Below are 14,903 nucleotides of genomic sequence, written 5' to 3'. Positions count from 1 at the left end.
ATCAACCTTGGCTGGCTTATAGAATTCTGGGTCAGCCAACTCAAGGTTTGCGGGTATTTTCCAATTCGATGTGGGCACGAAGTTACCAGGCTGACAAGTTGATATGGATTTAAGAACCCAAAAATCAGTGCCAAAGCTGTGAGAATTCAAACGAGATTGAATATCAGCGCACACCTTGTGCCTACTACCAGTATTGGTTCCACCTGCCATTACAATACTCACAGCTGTGTCTTTACGCTTTAATCGAAGGCGCTGCGCAAGGTTCTCAGTCATGAGGTTCAACTGTGAGCCGCCATCAAGTAACACACGAGCAGGATGGTAATCTATCTTTAATTTTTACCACTGCTGTGGCAAGAATTACTTGATCGGCACTTAAAACGTGACCTAAGTACGCTTCTGGAGGTGCGACTGCGTGTGGAGCGGGTGATTTTGGCACAGCTACAGAGTATCTGTGCAACAACGAATGGTGTGGTTTTGAACACACTCGACACTTGGAAGCTTCGCAACTGGAAACTATATGACAAACATTCAAACAATTGAGGCATGTTTTTTGAGTCTTAGCAAACTCAAATCGCTGCATAACGGGAATAGATCCGAAAGGAGGGCAAGAATAAATATTTTTATCCGCAGAACTACAATATGTGCACTTCCAAATCGGTTTTGAAGGCTTTGAAGGACCCTTTGTGCAAGAAAACGAATCTTTACTATTTCTTGCAGGTTCTGCGCGCGGTTTATTTGGAACCCGAGTTGTCTCTTCAGCCGCTAAATATTGGCAACGCCTGTTTAACTGCTTAGCGCAGTCATCCCAAGAAGGCAACTTGTCATAATCGAGCTGTTCCTCAAAACGAGATTTGGTTACATGATCAACTTTGGCCATAACCATATGTATGATCATTGCGTTCGAAATGTCCTTTTCACTTCCCAACGAAGCTAAAGACGCCTAAATGGCAGAAACAGTGTCAATGATGGACCGCAAACTAGACGCATTAGGTTTGGTCATACTTGGGATGTCAAACAATTGCGAGATAGTGTCGAAAAATATCAAACATTTGTTGTCGTACACAGACTTGAGGCTAGCAATGGCTTTCGATTAGTTGCAGTCCGTTAACTGGAACGGTTTCACAACTCCTAGAGCCTCACCTGACAAGCACGACACCAAATGGTTAAACTTCTCGACGTTGGTCAACGAAGGATCGTCATGAACTAGACTTTCAAATAAGCACATAAAATTCTTAAATTCGGCATGCTTTCCACTGAATGTAGGCAGCCGCATTTTGGGTAACTGTGATCGTTGACTGGCCATCATAGAACAGTCATGAGAAGTCTGACTTTCAACTTTTTGTTTCGTTGCCTTCACATACAACGCCTTAGTTGAAATGCACAAATCCTCAAGTGGCCCTCTACTATCGTTACTTGGATTGAGACTATCCAAATCTGCCTGAAGCGCCATAGCTTTCTTTATGTAATCTTCTAACAGCTCGAGACGACACTCGAGTTCTGTTTGTTCAAACGAAATTGTCTTTAACTGAAATGCTGTTTTCATACGAGCAATATTAGCGCTAACATTATCAAATTTCTGCAAGCATTGTACTAGTTTAGAACTAGATATTACGCACTACTACTTGTTGCTTCTCAGATTCCGACATCGTAGAGTATAACCAAAATAAACTCTAAACAAGTTGCAAATCAAAGAAAATGAAAACCGAACTTTCCTAACAGCCCTCGGAAATAACAACGCGCTAAAACAGCAAGAGACAAACTGAAATGCACACAGATTACGTACACACGCACTCAATACAGTATGCACGCAAGCAAAGTAGCAGTCCAAGCGACCGCACAAACAACAACGAAATCTGCAAACAATCTCAGCTGTACTCAGAAAATAGGCGTCGATTACCGCAAGCACGCTTGTAGGCAACGCTAATCCAAACGGGTAGCGGGGGGAAGTTCGTTGGCCCAGCGACAAGTGTAGCCGAAAAAAGGCGCGCACAAAGGAGAGAGCGACAAAATTCTTTTGCTACGCTAGCAGCGCAAGCAACAACAAAAGCTATGTTTCTATGTATGCAGCTGATGCAACAAATCTTTACCAAAAAACCAACACAATAGAACCAAAATAACTTCAAAATATTTGTTTTTTATGTTAAAAATCAGCTTAACAGCCCTTTTTAATTCTTGTGGTTTGTTTTGCCTCGAGGTTTGTTAGTAGTTATGTATGTTTATGAGGGTGTATAATTAAATTAAATTAATTTATGCAAGGTGTGGTGTTTGTGCGTATGTATATGTATTTGTGTATGTAATGTGGTTGCACAAATAATTTAAGTGCCAAAAATTGAGCCCGCATAAGCATACACGTACTATATACATATACATATGTATGTATGTACGTATGTGACTAGGTTTAGACAACTTTCGCTTGCACAAATTTGCAGCAATTAAACTTCTTAGAGCTTTATGCTCAATTGTTGGCACAGAATACCTGTAAGCTCTCACAGGAGTCCACTGAAACTTCCCTGGATTCCGAGCGACGATCACCCATTAGCCAAGCCAAACGATAGTACCACAAGTAGGGCAGACAGCAGCTTCACAATCCAAACGAGCAGTTGTAGTTGATGATATCCAGAAAGGCACCAAGCTCCAAATCCAAATAAATGTATGTATATGGTATCCAAACGACACCAGATCCAAATCAAACGAGGTACTAATCACACGACCGCGCACAAAAACCAAGCCACAAAGCCCGCAAACAAACGAGGAAATAATCTTAAGAAAACCGAGGTCCCTGCTCGGGCGCCAATAAAAAATCGCTAGCTTTTTAGCGATTGCAACAAACGATATTTGACTAGTTATTAAATGAGACGCGGTATTCTTCGATTATTAATATGGCTTTTAATGGCTTGAAAATTGTACAAACGATGTTGAACGTGCGAGTATTACTTAGCAAGTGATTTGCCTGCTGCCGCTACAAGTCAGCGGGCCGGCATAAGAAAAGTAATGCACAAAGAGAGCGCCACAGAGAGCGCAGTAAAGGGCGCGATAGAGAGCGCAAAGAAAGGGCTTAGAAGCTAAGTAGGGTGCTCCAACACGCAGCATACAAGAAATTATGTGTTGGCTAAACACAGTTGGTCTTGAACTGGCGGCAGGAAAAACCGATGCCGTCCTCATCAGCAGTCAAAAGGCGATAGAACAGGAGCACATTCGAATGGGAAGTTGGACACTCGGCTGTGCTTTTGCGAACATTTGGAGTATGCGAACAGAAAAGCTGCGGAGGCAATTTGGGCGCTCGAACACGTTATGGTCAACACTCGTGGCCCCAATCAAGCACGCAGGTTACTGCTAACAAGCGTAACCAAGTCAATCATGCTTTATGCGGCACCGATATGTGTCGCTGCTGTAAAGAGAAAGAGTTACTTGAGAGACATTGCCGCCAAGTACCGGCACTTCGCGTCTGCAGGGGATTCAGAACGGTCTCCGACGACACTGTTTTGGTGATTGCGGGGATGGCCCCCATTGACCTCCTCGTGGTAGAAGCGAGCAACCCCCACGGTACCGCAGCTGGACAGCCTCGCAGAATTGCGCGGGCGGTGGCTAATGAATCAACAATGTGTATATAGCAAGAGCGATGGAATGCCGGCCCGCTGACTTGTAGCGGCAGCAGGCAAATCACTTGCTAAGTAATACTCGCACGTTCAACATCGTTTGTACAATTTCCAAGCCATTAAAAGCCATATTAATAATCGAAGAATACCGCGTCTCATTTAATAACTAGTCAAATATCGTTTGTTGCAATCGCTAAAAAGCTAGCGATTTTTCACTGCGATTACATACGTCTTTCATGGTTTGAATCTTTTTCGCGACACATACAATGGCCACGTCATGTGCGTACCCCACTAGCTCCGTGCCAGGTGGGAGCTGGAGGCGGAGAATTTCGTCGTACATGACGTTTCACAGCAAGGGCCCTAGAGTTGAGCCTTGGGGAACGCCAGCAACGATGTTGTAGGTCTCGTGCCCGATGTGGTTCCTGAATTAGCTTCTGATGGCACCCTGCAGGTGCGTAGGAACGCCCTGGGCCGCCAGCGCATTCAAAATACAACCCCAGTCCGCCGAGTTGAACGCGTTCCTCACGTCCAGAGTAACCACCAGGCAGTATTCCTTTGCGCCTCCACTCCATCTGGTACCTGCGATAGCGTTCCACGCGATGTTTTCGACTCTGCGTATTGCGTCCAGGGTGGATTTCGCCTTTCTAAATCCGAATTGGTTGAATGACAGCCCAATTACAGCCTTTTGCACAGCATTTTTTCCAGCACATTCCCGATGGTGTCCAGGAAACAGATTGTCCTGTACGACGAGCGGTCTTCAGGTGACTAGCCTGCCTTCGGGAGCAGGACAAAGTTCTGTATTTTCCAGTAGTCGGGAAAACGCCCTTTTTGATGCATTTCCCGAAGAGACCGGCGAACGCCTCAGGGTGCATGCATAGTGCTAGCCTTAAAGCGCGATTTAGAGTATCTGGACCTGGCGCTTTGTTGGGTTTTCGACTGCGAGCGGCGTGTAGAACCTCCTCTATAGAGACTTCGTCCAAAGTGTCTAATATCGCATCCATGTTAGGAGTCTACTACGTAGAATTGCTGTTTTCAGCGAGCTCCTAGCTACTCTGTAGGCTTCCTGCGGAAGGCCGAAAGGGGGCGTGCCTCTTGCTCTCTGAGCTCTTCTCCTGTCTCTGATGCACAGCCTGTGTACATCGGCAATATCATTATTCCACCAGTAGACCGGAGCGTGATGGCGCCTGTAAGGTGGACGTCTGGCCATGCTGGCATCGCAGGCAGCTCAGCGGCATCCACAGCCATACGCTGAGGATCTCCGGAGCGTGTAAAGCCGCTGAGCGCGCTAGCAAATGATGTTGGACAAAAGGGTTCCAGCCTGTATGCGATACTAGGGAGCGATGTGTCCATAATTCCGCGTACTATCTCGCCTACCGAGAAGATTATGGCCACGTGGTCACTTGCGGTAAAGGCGTCGACAATGGACCTTCTGATCTGGTTTTGTAGCGAACTGCTTGAGAAGGTCAGGTCGAAAGTAAATAAATATTAAAACCCCACTAATTCAAGCTTAATCACTTATTTAGAAAATCCGAGTATGCAGCTTTTTTTTGCATTCTTTCATAGCTTTTAAAAACCAAATTGATTGAAGTTGATTGGTGAAAAAACGCGGATTTTTCAAGCAAACTTTGGAGCTCATTTTCCCCAACTTGGAGCTCGAATTTATCAAAATCAAAAATTAGTGCTCACCTACACTATGATGGGATACTTGTGCTCAAATTTCAGGAAAAAAAACCAAGCATAAACTTTTTCTTGTATTTTTTATGAAAGTATACAAACTAAGTTTAAAGTTAATCAGAAGAAAATTGTAGATTTTTCATACAATCTTTGGAGCCCGTTTTTTCCGTAACTATCGTCAGAGACAGCAGCTGTAGTTTCGCTGCCATTAACAAAGGTCATGACTTTTGGTAGGTATTATTATTGATATAATTGTATAGTTGCGGCCGCCTGCCAGTTTCTGTATCACGTGTAAATTTTGTACACTGGTTAGAGCTGCCAAACACAGGCAAATTCAATCATATGGAATCGGAACTGGTTCCCGACCGCGAACCGTTTGAGCCGGATCGTGTAATGTGGATGCTATTACTAGGGTGACCAGCTCACAAAATGTAAGCTTAGCTCACAAAATGTAAGCTTATGTTTGCGCACCAAGGCAACAACTTTAAATAATTCAAACTACTAGAGGCTGCATAAATATAATAATTATTGCCTAATATGGGAAATATTAATTGTTTAACGAATTAATTGACTAATCATTTAACTAACCAATTATTCAATTATGTATTTATTTATTTCATTGATTAATCAACGTTAAATTTTCAAACGATGATTAACTGTGGAATCTATGCATCGAGTTGACCAACACAAGTTTGGGCTATTAGGAATCGGTCGACTTTAGTCGCGATGAAGTTGCAACAGGCACACAAGTCGTAGAACAGATTGAGCCAATTCCTGCCTCCTCGGCGGTGTGCCCAAATGATTAAAACGGGGCTCTGGCGGCCGAGTAGGGGCGGCATACCCCACATCCCACCCAGAGTAATCCTGTGGCCAACAAGGGATCCAACTCCCCCGCGGCTTTAAATGTGACCGAACATCCTCAATGAAGAAATTGAACTTCTTCACTCGTACATCACTCTCTCCGTAGCACCGAGTCCAGTAACGTGCTACGTATGGTATACTGGAAGCGTTGCCGAGCGCTGACCCGCCAGAATCACCCCCGAGCCCTCAGACAAAAATCCCCCATGTGCTGGAAGATGCACTAAAGGGAATCGGCGATACAGTGGAAGGTGTGATAGCCCTTATTAATGGAGGCCAAAGACACATCAACCAGCTGATTAAAGATGAGCTGGCCAAAGTGCTAGCCCTACAAGCGACGGCACTAAGGTTGTGCAGGAACACAAAGCGCACAACCCAGTGACCCAAACAACGCCGCTCTCGACGCAGAGCTCCAAGTGGGCACCCCAAAAAGGCCCATGTGCGGGGACGTCCAAAGCATCCGCAGAACTCAGAACAGTAGCCTGCTCTTACAGCTGAGCAGATCCACGACCCACGGTGGAGGCGAACTGCACTCAGCGGTGGAGAAGGCATTACACGGGATTGTCGATGTGAAAGCTCTGTCGAAGCAACTCAAGGTTGGAATTCCCGAGCTGGATGACCCAACAACCAAGGAGGAGATTTGCGCAGCAGTAGCAAGCATCATGGAAATGGACAAATTAGAATCCCAAGCAGTAAAGTCTCTTCGCAAGACGCGCGGAGAGCAACAAACTGCGGTAGTATCCTTGCCTGCTGATAAGGCGAGGTCGCTCCTCAACCTAGGTAAATCCGGATTGGCTGGGTCGTATGCCAGATCCGAAGCGTCATCGAACCCACACGATGCTATAAATGCCTAGATTATGGCCACACGGCAACGAGATGCAAGAGCACCGATGATATGAAGTGCAACTGTTTTAAATGCGGAGAGAAAGGTCATGTATCTATAACGTGCACAAAGGACCCAAACTGTGCACTATGCGGAAGAAAAAGCCTGCAGAACTTAAATCACGCCATTAGTAGCTTCAAATGCCCAGCGTTCAAAGAAGCTGTGCGAAAAGCGAGAAGTTGAGGGTCATCCAATTCAACTTAAGCCATTGCAGAGCGGCGCAATGCTGCCATCGATAAGATCAACAACAGGGTCAACGCAGCTGGATTAGAACTGGCACCACAAAAATCTGAGGCTGTCCTAATCAGCAGCCGCAAGATTGTCGAGACAGCACACGTGACAATAGGGAGCGCTAGTTTTGTGCCCGACACTGAGCCCATCAGCCAACACCAGCGGTCACTCAGAAAGTATGCTACAGCTTTACTAGTATACTACAATTTTACATCTAGAACAATCTGGAGACGACAAACCGGCGTCCTGTCAAATACTTTAATAGTAACAACTTAGAAATTCTCAAGTAGTTTACACAAATCTGTAACCCTCGATGATAGTTATCCTGGAAGTTTAAAGACGCAAAGAAAATTAAATAAAAGTGTAATTTCAAACAGAACCTTGTTCCTTGTTCTATAATTCGCTCCATCATGTTCCTGGGAGTAATGATAGATGCCAGGTTGTGCTTTCGGGAGCATCTCGTCTATGCCAGCAAGAAGGCCGGCACAGCGGCGAGAGCATTAGCGCGGAGTCATCTCAAGGACTTGTTACGAGAACCGCTGTCAGCCATTACTTAAAATCTTTAATCTGTCACTTGGTTCCTCAATCTTTCAAGCTATTTGGAGAGAATCTTTTATTATTCCTCTTCATAAAAAGGGTGTTAAGTCTGATATTTCAAACTACAGAGGTATTGCAAAGTTGTCTGCCATACCAAAATTATTTGAAACAAGTAAAAAATCTAAAGTCGGGTGTCCCGACTTTGAAATACTCTGTACATATGTTTACAATAATTATAGAAAATAAAAAAAATTAAGAAAATCGATTTTACCTTTCTCGGTATTCGAACTCACGTAAAGGGTTTATAATTGCACATTTATATAGCAATTGCGTCTGTTTGAGTGTATGTATGCCTATGCGCATCTATTCGTGTCTGTGTAAGCATTTTCGCAGTCAACCAAACGGCAACATCAACAACAGCCGCGGGCAGCGCTTGAGCAGCGCTGCAGCAGCAAATATATTTATGGCTATAACTTCTCGTTAAATCGGTCTATCATAGTGAAACTTGGCATACGGACACATTTAACCAACTGGGGGTATTTAGTTCGAAATTCCAAGAATTATGGGAGTTACGATTTGCGGGGTAGAGGGGGGAGGGAGGGAAATTCCAAAATATACATTTTCTGCGTATTTACATAAGGCATCTGGGACTAAAATTTGGTGTTCCTAGGTCTTATAGTCTCCGAGATATAGGCGATTATACGATTGGAAAATCGGGAAAACCCCCTTAGGGGGGAAGTGGGGGGGAAAATCAAAAAATAAAACAAACTCGTATAGAATACACACATAAGGCATCTTTGTGCAAAATTTGGTGTCTCTATCTCTTATAGTCTCTGAGATCCAGGTGTTCATACGGACAGACAGACAGACAGACAGGGCTAGATCGACTCGTCTCGTCATGCTGATCAAGAATATATATACTTTGTGGGGTCTGCCACGCCTCCTTCTGCCTGTTACATTTTCAGCTCCCGCAAACCTAATATACTCTTTTACATTTTATGTACAGAGTATAACAAGAAAGGAATGCTAAAGTCGAGCAGGCTCAACTCTTAAATACCCTGTACCACTCCACAAAAAAGAAATTAAATTAATTAACGAAATTCATTTAATTAATTGGCTAAATTAAATTAATTAATTAACTAAATTAATTTAATTAATTAACTAAATTAAATATAAAATATTCCATACATGCAAACATAAATTTACATCAGAATCGTCCTTATGCGAGTTTTTATACTCTGTACATGAAATGTAAAATTTTGCAAATACCCCTAATTAGTTATTATGTGTCCGTATGCCAAGTTTCACTATGATAGACCGATTTAACAAGAAGTTATAGCCATAAATATATTTGCTGCTGCAGCACTGCTCAAGCGCTGCTCAAACGCTGCCCGCGGCTGTTGTTGATGCTGGTGCTTTGGTTGACTGCAAACATGCTTACACAGACTCTTTACATATGTGTAGAATAATTATGCGTGTATGTGTGTATTTGTGTGTGCCTGTGTATGTCTCGTGTGCCTGAGCAAAGCAGTAACAACAACAACAGCTGCAGGCACTACTTGGTCTTATGTACATATATGGCTATAACTTCCTATCATGATAAAACGTGGCATTTGGACTTATAATAACTAAATGGAGGTATTTGCCAAGTTTGAGTTCGAAATTCCAAGAATTACGGGAGTTACGATTTGCGGGGTAGAGGGGGGAGGGAGGGAAATTCCAAAATATACATTTTCTGCGTATTCACATAAGGCACCTGGGACTAAAATTTGGTGTCCCCAGGTCTTATAGTCTCCGAGATATAGGCGATTATACGAATGGAAAATCGGGAAAATTCCCATATGGGGGAAGTGGGGGGGAAAATCAAAAAAATAAAACAAACTCGTATAGAATACACACATAACGCATCTTTGTGCAAAATTTGGTGTCTCTATCTCTTATAGTCTCTGAGATCCAGGTGTTCATACGGACGGACAGACAGACAGGGCTAGAAAAAGCATTTGACTCTGTGAACCATGATCTTCTGCTCTTTAAGCTAAGTCGTATAGGATTTCTCTCCGCTTTTTTGGTGTTGGATTTCATCTTATCTAAAAGACAGATCCCAACGGATCTTGCTTAGGTCGCACATTTCTAAGCCTGTGTTTGCATCATCAGGTGTGCCTCAAGGTAGCCATCTTGGTCCCTTACTTTTTACATTATTTATTAATGACCTCCCCGCTACCTTGTCACACTCTCATATTCTTATGTATGCTGATGATGTGAAACTTATTCTGACTTACAAAGACCCTTCTCATTTTCATCGCCTGCAGGATGATCTGAACTGCATGCAATCTTGGTGCTTAGCTAACCACTTGCACCTCAATTCCTCCAAATGTAAGTTCATGACATTTCACCGAACCTTGCCTCATTTAGGGACGTATACGATTGACAATGTGTCATTGCAACGTATATCGACTGTTGAAGACCTTGGGGTTCTTTTTGATTCCAAATTGAACTTTAAACTTCACATATCTAGTATTGTCAATAAGGCCAAGGGATTACTTGGATTCATTAAACGTTGGTCCAAGGAATTTAATGACCCTTATAACACTAAGCTTATTTACACTGCTCCAATACGCCCTGTGCTTGAATACTGCTCATGCGTTTGGTCTCCGCAGTATAGAAAGCATCAGGAAAGTATTGAGTCTGTTCAGAAGCAATTCCTTCTTTTTGCTCTACGTGGTTTAAGCTGGGATCCCAATCTCTACTTGCCATCGTACTGTAGTAGACTGATGCTTATAAACCTTCCTTCCTTAGTAAATCGTAGGACGGTTTTTGGAGTAGTTTTTCTCCACAAGTTGGCTATCGGTGAGGTTGACTCCTCTGCCCTCTTAGGTCGCCTTAACTTTTCAGTTCTTTCTAGACCAACAAGGAATTATTTGCCGTTCATATTGGCAAGATGCACAACTAATTACGCTTTGCACAATAGTTTGCGGGTCATGTGCAGCCTATATAATGAACTCTCACATTTACTTTCGACAGGACTCTCTCTCTCTCTCTGTTCTATAAAAATTATTCTTTATAATTATCTTCGGGGAAATCTCTGACCACATACTGCTGTGAGTTGGGGCATAGCTTGCCGGACTGGCATTTAAAAATTCCCCCCACCGGATTGGAGATTTCCCTCTTTTTCTTTTCGTCTCGTCTCTGTCTTTCCACCTTTCTCTTTTTCTGTTTCTCTATCTCTCTTTCCTTCTTTTTTCCTATTTTTCTGTTTCTCTTTCTCGTTCTACTTCGTACTTTTTCTAAATAGAATTTATTTTTACCTTTATCTACTTTTTGTATATTTTTTAGGTCTTTAATGTCTCTGACCACATATGGCTGTGAATCGAGGCATAACTGGCCAACTGGCAAATAAAATTCCCCCAACGTGTCCAAGGCATTAATAGACGTCATTGTACAGCCTTGTGTTAGGCTTTCTTATCTTTTAAGTTTAGTTTAAATTGTTATATTAAGTTTTATAATCTAATCGACAGTATTATTGTTGATATTCTGAATAAAATAAATTTAAAAAAAATAAATTGTCGCTCATCTTTTTCTATTTCTACTTCCCATATTTCTTTAACTCTGTACACTTCCCTTTCTATCTTCTTTGTAAATAAATGAATTAAAAAAAACCCGAACAGCTGCTTGTACGTGTGTGTGTGTGTGTGTATGTATACTATGTTGTCCCCAACTTTTTGATATGCATCTTATGTTGTTTGTTCTGCCTGCATTTGTAAAGCAAAACCCGTATTTCTATAATTTAAAAAATCCTTGAATGCAAAGTTGTATATTTACTTACGTAGATTACATTACCGAAATTTGAAAATTGGAGCTCGAATTTTCCATAATCCCTTCTTAATGCGCACCTACACTATGATGGGATACTTGAGCTCAAATTTCAACTGCCTTACTGTTGATTGTGTTTCAATTTTTCCACGGGAAAACCCCATATTTCATGCTTCAGGAAAAAAGGTGAATAACAAAGTATGCAGCGAATTGAATTCCTTCGTAGAATACAAAAACCAAGTTTAAAGTTAATCGAATGAAAATTGCGGATTTTGCATCTTTGGAGCCCGTTTTCCCCCCTTTGGCGTTCGAATTTTCCAAAAGCCCATAGTGCTCACTTTCACGGTGAAATGAAATTTATGTCAAAATTTCAGCTTCGTAGCTCTTAACGTTTGGGCTGTGCGTTGATTCCAATCAGTCCGTCAGTCAGGCAAACTGTTTTATATATATACTTGTACATTAATTTAGTTAATTTAATTTTTATACCCTGTACCCAAAGGGTGAAAGGGTATACTAGTTTTGTACGAATATATGTAACAGGGAGAAGGAGGCGTGGCAGACCCCACAAAGTATATACAAGTATATAATTTTGATCAGGATGACAAATCAAGTCGATATAGCCATGTCATGCAACCGTCCGTCTGTATGAACTCAAGGATTTCAGAAAGTATAAGAGCTAGAAACACCAAACTTGGTATCTTAAGACCGAGAAAGGACGAGCTTGCGTTTTCTTTTCGATGCTTGTTGTTGTTGCTGCTGTGACTTATTCCTGTACTGCATACATGCACGCATAGACATGAATATGTAAACATATGCTGTTAAAACTGTACTGTATGCACATGTACATATGTACGTATTAAATATTTTTAATTAATTTTTTTAATAATTTTTATACTCTGTACATGAAATGTACAAGAGTATATTAGGTTTGCGGGAGCTGAAAAATGTAACAGGCAGAAGGAGGCGTGGCAGACCCCACAAAGTATATATATTCTTGATCAGCATGACGAGACGAGTCGATCTAGCCCTGTCTGTCTGTCTGTCCGTCTGTCCGTCTGTCCGTCTGTCCGTCTGTCCGTCCGTATGAACACCTGGATCTCAGAGACTATAAGAGATAGAGACACCAAATTTTGCACGAAGATGCGTTATGTGTGTATTCTATACGAGTTTGTTTTATTTTTTTGATTTTCCCCCCCACTTCCCCCCTATGGAGGTTTTCCCGATTTTCCATTCGTATAATCGCCTATATCTCGGAGACTATAAGACCTAGGAACACCAAATTTTAGTCCCAGATGCCTTATGTGAATACGCAGAAAATGTATATTTTGGAATTCCCCTCCCTCCCCCCTCTACCCCGCAAATCGTAACTCCCGTAATTCTTGGAATTTCGAACTAAAATTTTGGAAATACCCCCAGTTGGTTATTATGTGTCCGTATGCCAAATTTCATTATGATAGACCGATTTAACAAGAAGTTATAGCCATAAATATATTTCGCTGCCCGCGGCTGTTGTTGATGTTGCTGTTTGGTTGACTGCGAAAATGCTTACACAGACACGAATTGATGCGCATAGGCATACATACACTCACACAAACGCAATTGCTATGTAAATGTGCAATTATACACCCTTTACGTGAGTTCGAATACCGAGAGAGGTAAAATCGATCAAATTTTTTTTTTTATTTTCTTAATTTTTTTTATTTTCTATAATTATTGTAAACATATGTACAGAGTATTTCGAAGTCGGGACACCCGACTTTAGCTTTTTTACTTGTTTATTTTTTTATTTTCCTATTTTGTAGCGAGTACAGGTTTGTGGGTGGTTCAGGGTATTTAAAAGTTAAGCTTTCTCGACTTTAGCATTCCTTTCTTGTTAACTTTCGTTTGACTCACAAAATAAGACTTAACTCAGCAAAATGTGATGTTCGAAAAATGTAATTTTGCATTTGGTATTTCTTCAGTTGGTCCGAATACTTTGTGTGAATGCTACTGTTTGAACTAGAGATTTAGTAATTTGCTAATTTAATAATACTTAGGCCAGTATGCCAATGATTTCTCCAGGCAAAATATACTAGATTTGAAACCTCCAAATAGATTTCTGTGGCACCTAGAATTGATTTTGAGGTGAAATTTGGGCGGCAGAGATTTCTGTGGCACCTCTGATTTCAGATCCAGGTATTCATACACACAGACAGAAAGGGCTAAATCGGCTGTCTTGTCATGCTGATCAAGAATATATATACTTTGTGGGGGCTGCCACGCTTCCTTCTGTAACATTTTTCACCTCCCGTAAACCTAATATACTCTTGTAAATTCATCTATAATAATCTATTTGGTATGTTTTTAAAATGTTTAAACAAAAGCTGAGACATTTGAAGTGTATATATTTTATTTTTTGCAGTCGAAGCTATGCCAAAATTATCATTGGTAATAATGGACGAAATATTTTTGAGGTGGTGCCGGCGGATCAAGAATCATCGTCGACTTTCTACAATGGTATTCCACTTAACTGATGCCTACTGTGTTTAATTCAATCAGCTAACAAAAAATTGTTTTAGCTCCTCTAATGGGCCATAAATAAACTGTTACCGACTATCGTAAATAAATTTATTTATATTAATGTAAAATAAAATAATGTTCATACATGCGGAAATAATGTTTTTCAGAATGTTAAGTTATATTGTTACAGGGTAAGGAACTCAGCTCCATCATTTTCATGTTCGATGTTGAATGACTCAAAATTGCTGCTGCAGCTCTGCATAATGCCCTTGTTGGCGTAGCGAATCGAAAAAAAATAATTTTAATAATATTAATATTAAAGTAATTGAAAATTATAGCAGAACTTGCAGCTATTACAGTACTTGTTGTTATAGCTTCAACATAAGTGGATGTAGACGCAATGTTTTTAATTTATTTTTAGTCTATAGTCTTAAAGCTAGTTGACACATTGTCAGTGAGTATAGAAAACCACGACCTAAACGAAGTTGTTGAAGCCATTACTAAGCAGTAATTACTGTTGCATAGTTTTATTCCATAGCCTACTTAAATTAGAGAGAATTTCTTAAGCGAAGTCAGCAGATCATATCAGGCTGATATGGCGTACTTCGTTTATAAAAAGAAGACGTTAAAAACGGCCATTATCATGAAGAGAATACGCTCTAGAGGACAATTGTTAGACCTATGTATATGATGAGACTGCCCCATTCAGTGGACGACAGACTATTTAGAAATCAGAATGATGATATTTGTCGGAAAAGAAGGTCTAACCCAAAGAAATAGACCAATGAAGATGACTTACATAACCGTAAGTTACT

General features: G+C 41.3%; 1 protein-coding gene across 7 annotated transcripts in view; it reads left to right on the top strand.

Moving 5' to 3' along the window:
- LOC115630016 (restin homolog) overlaps positions 1–14,221 on the top strand; it is a 260,152-nt gene extending 245,931 nt beyond the window's left edge. For all 7 annotated transcript variants that reach the window (XM_030526647.1, XM_030526649.1, XM_030526643.1 and 4 more), the window contains one exon: positions 13,991–14,221. In XM_030526647.1, coding sequence (XP_030382507.1) covers positions 13,991–14,102 — 112 coding nt within the window. In that variant the 3' untranslated portion in view covers positions 14,103–14,221. The remainder of the gene's footprint in view (positions 1–13,990) is intronic.
- The last annotated feature ends 682 nt before the right edge of the window (positions 14,222–14,903 follow it).

The sequence above is a fragment of the Scaptodrosophila lebanonensis genome, unplaced genomic scaffold (genome assembly GCF_003285725.1).
Source record: "Scaptodrosophila lebanonensis strain 11010-0011.00,11010-0021.00 unplaced genomic scaffold, SlebRS2 tig00000222-arrow-arrow-pilon, whole genome shotgun sequence".
NCBI lineage: Eukaryota > Metazoa > Arthropoda > Insecta > Diptera > Drosophilidae > Scaptodrosophila > Scaptodrosophila lebanonensis.
Note: the sequence above shows the minus strand (reverse complement) of the source record. Positions and strands in the feature narration are given on the sequence as shown.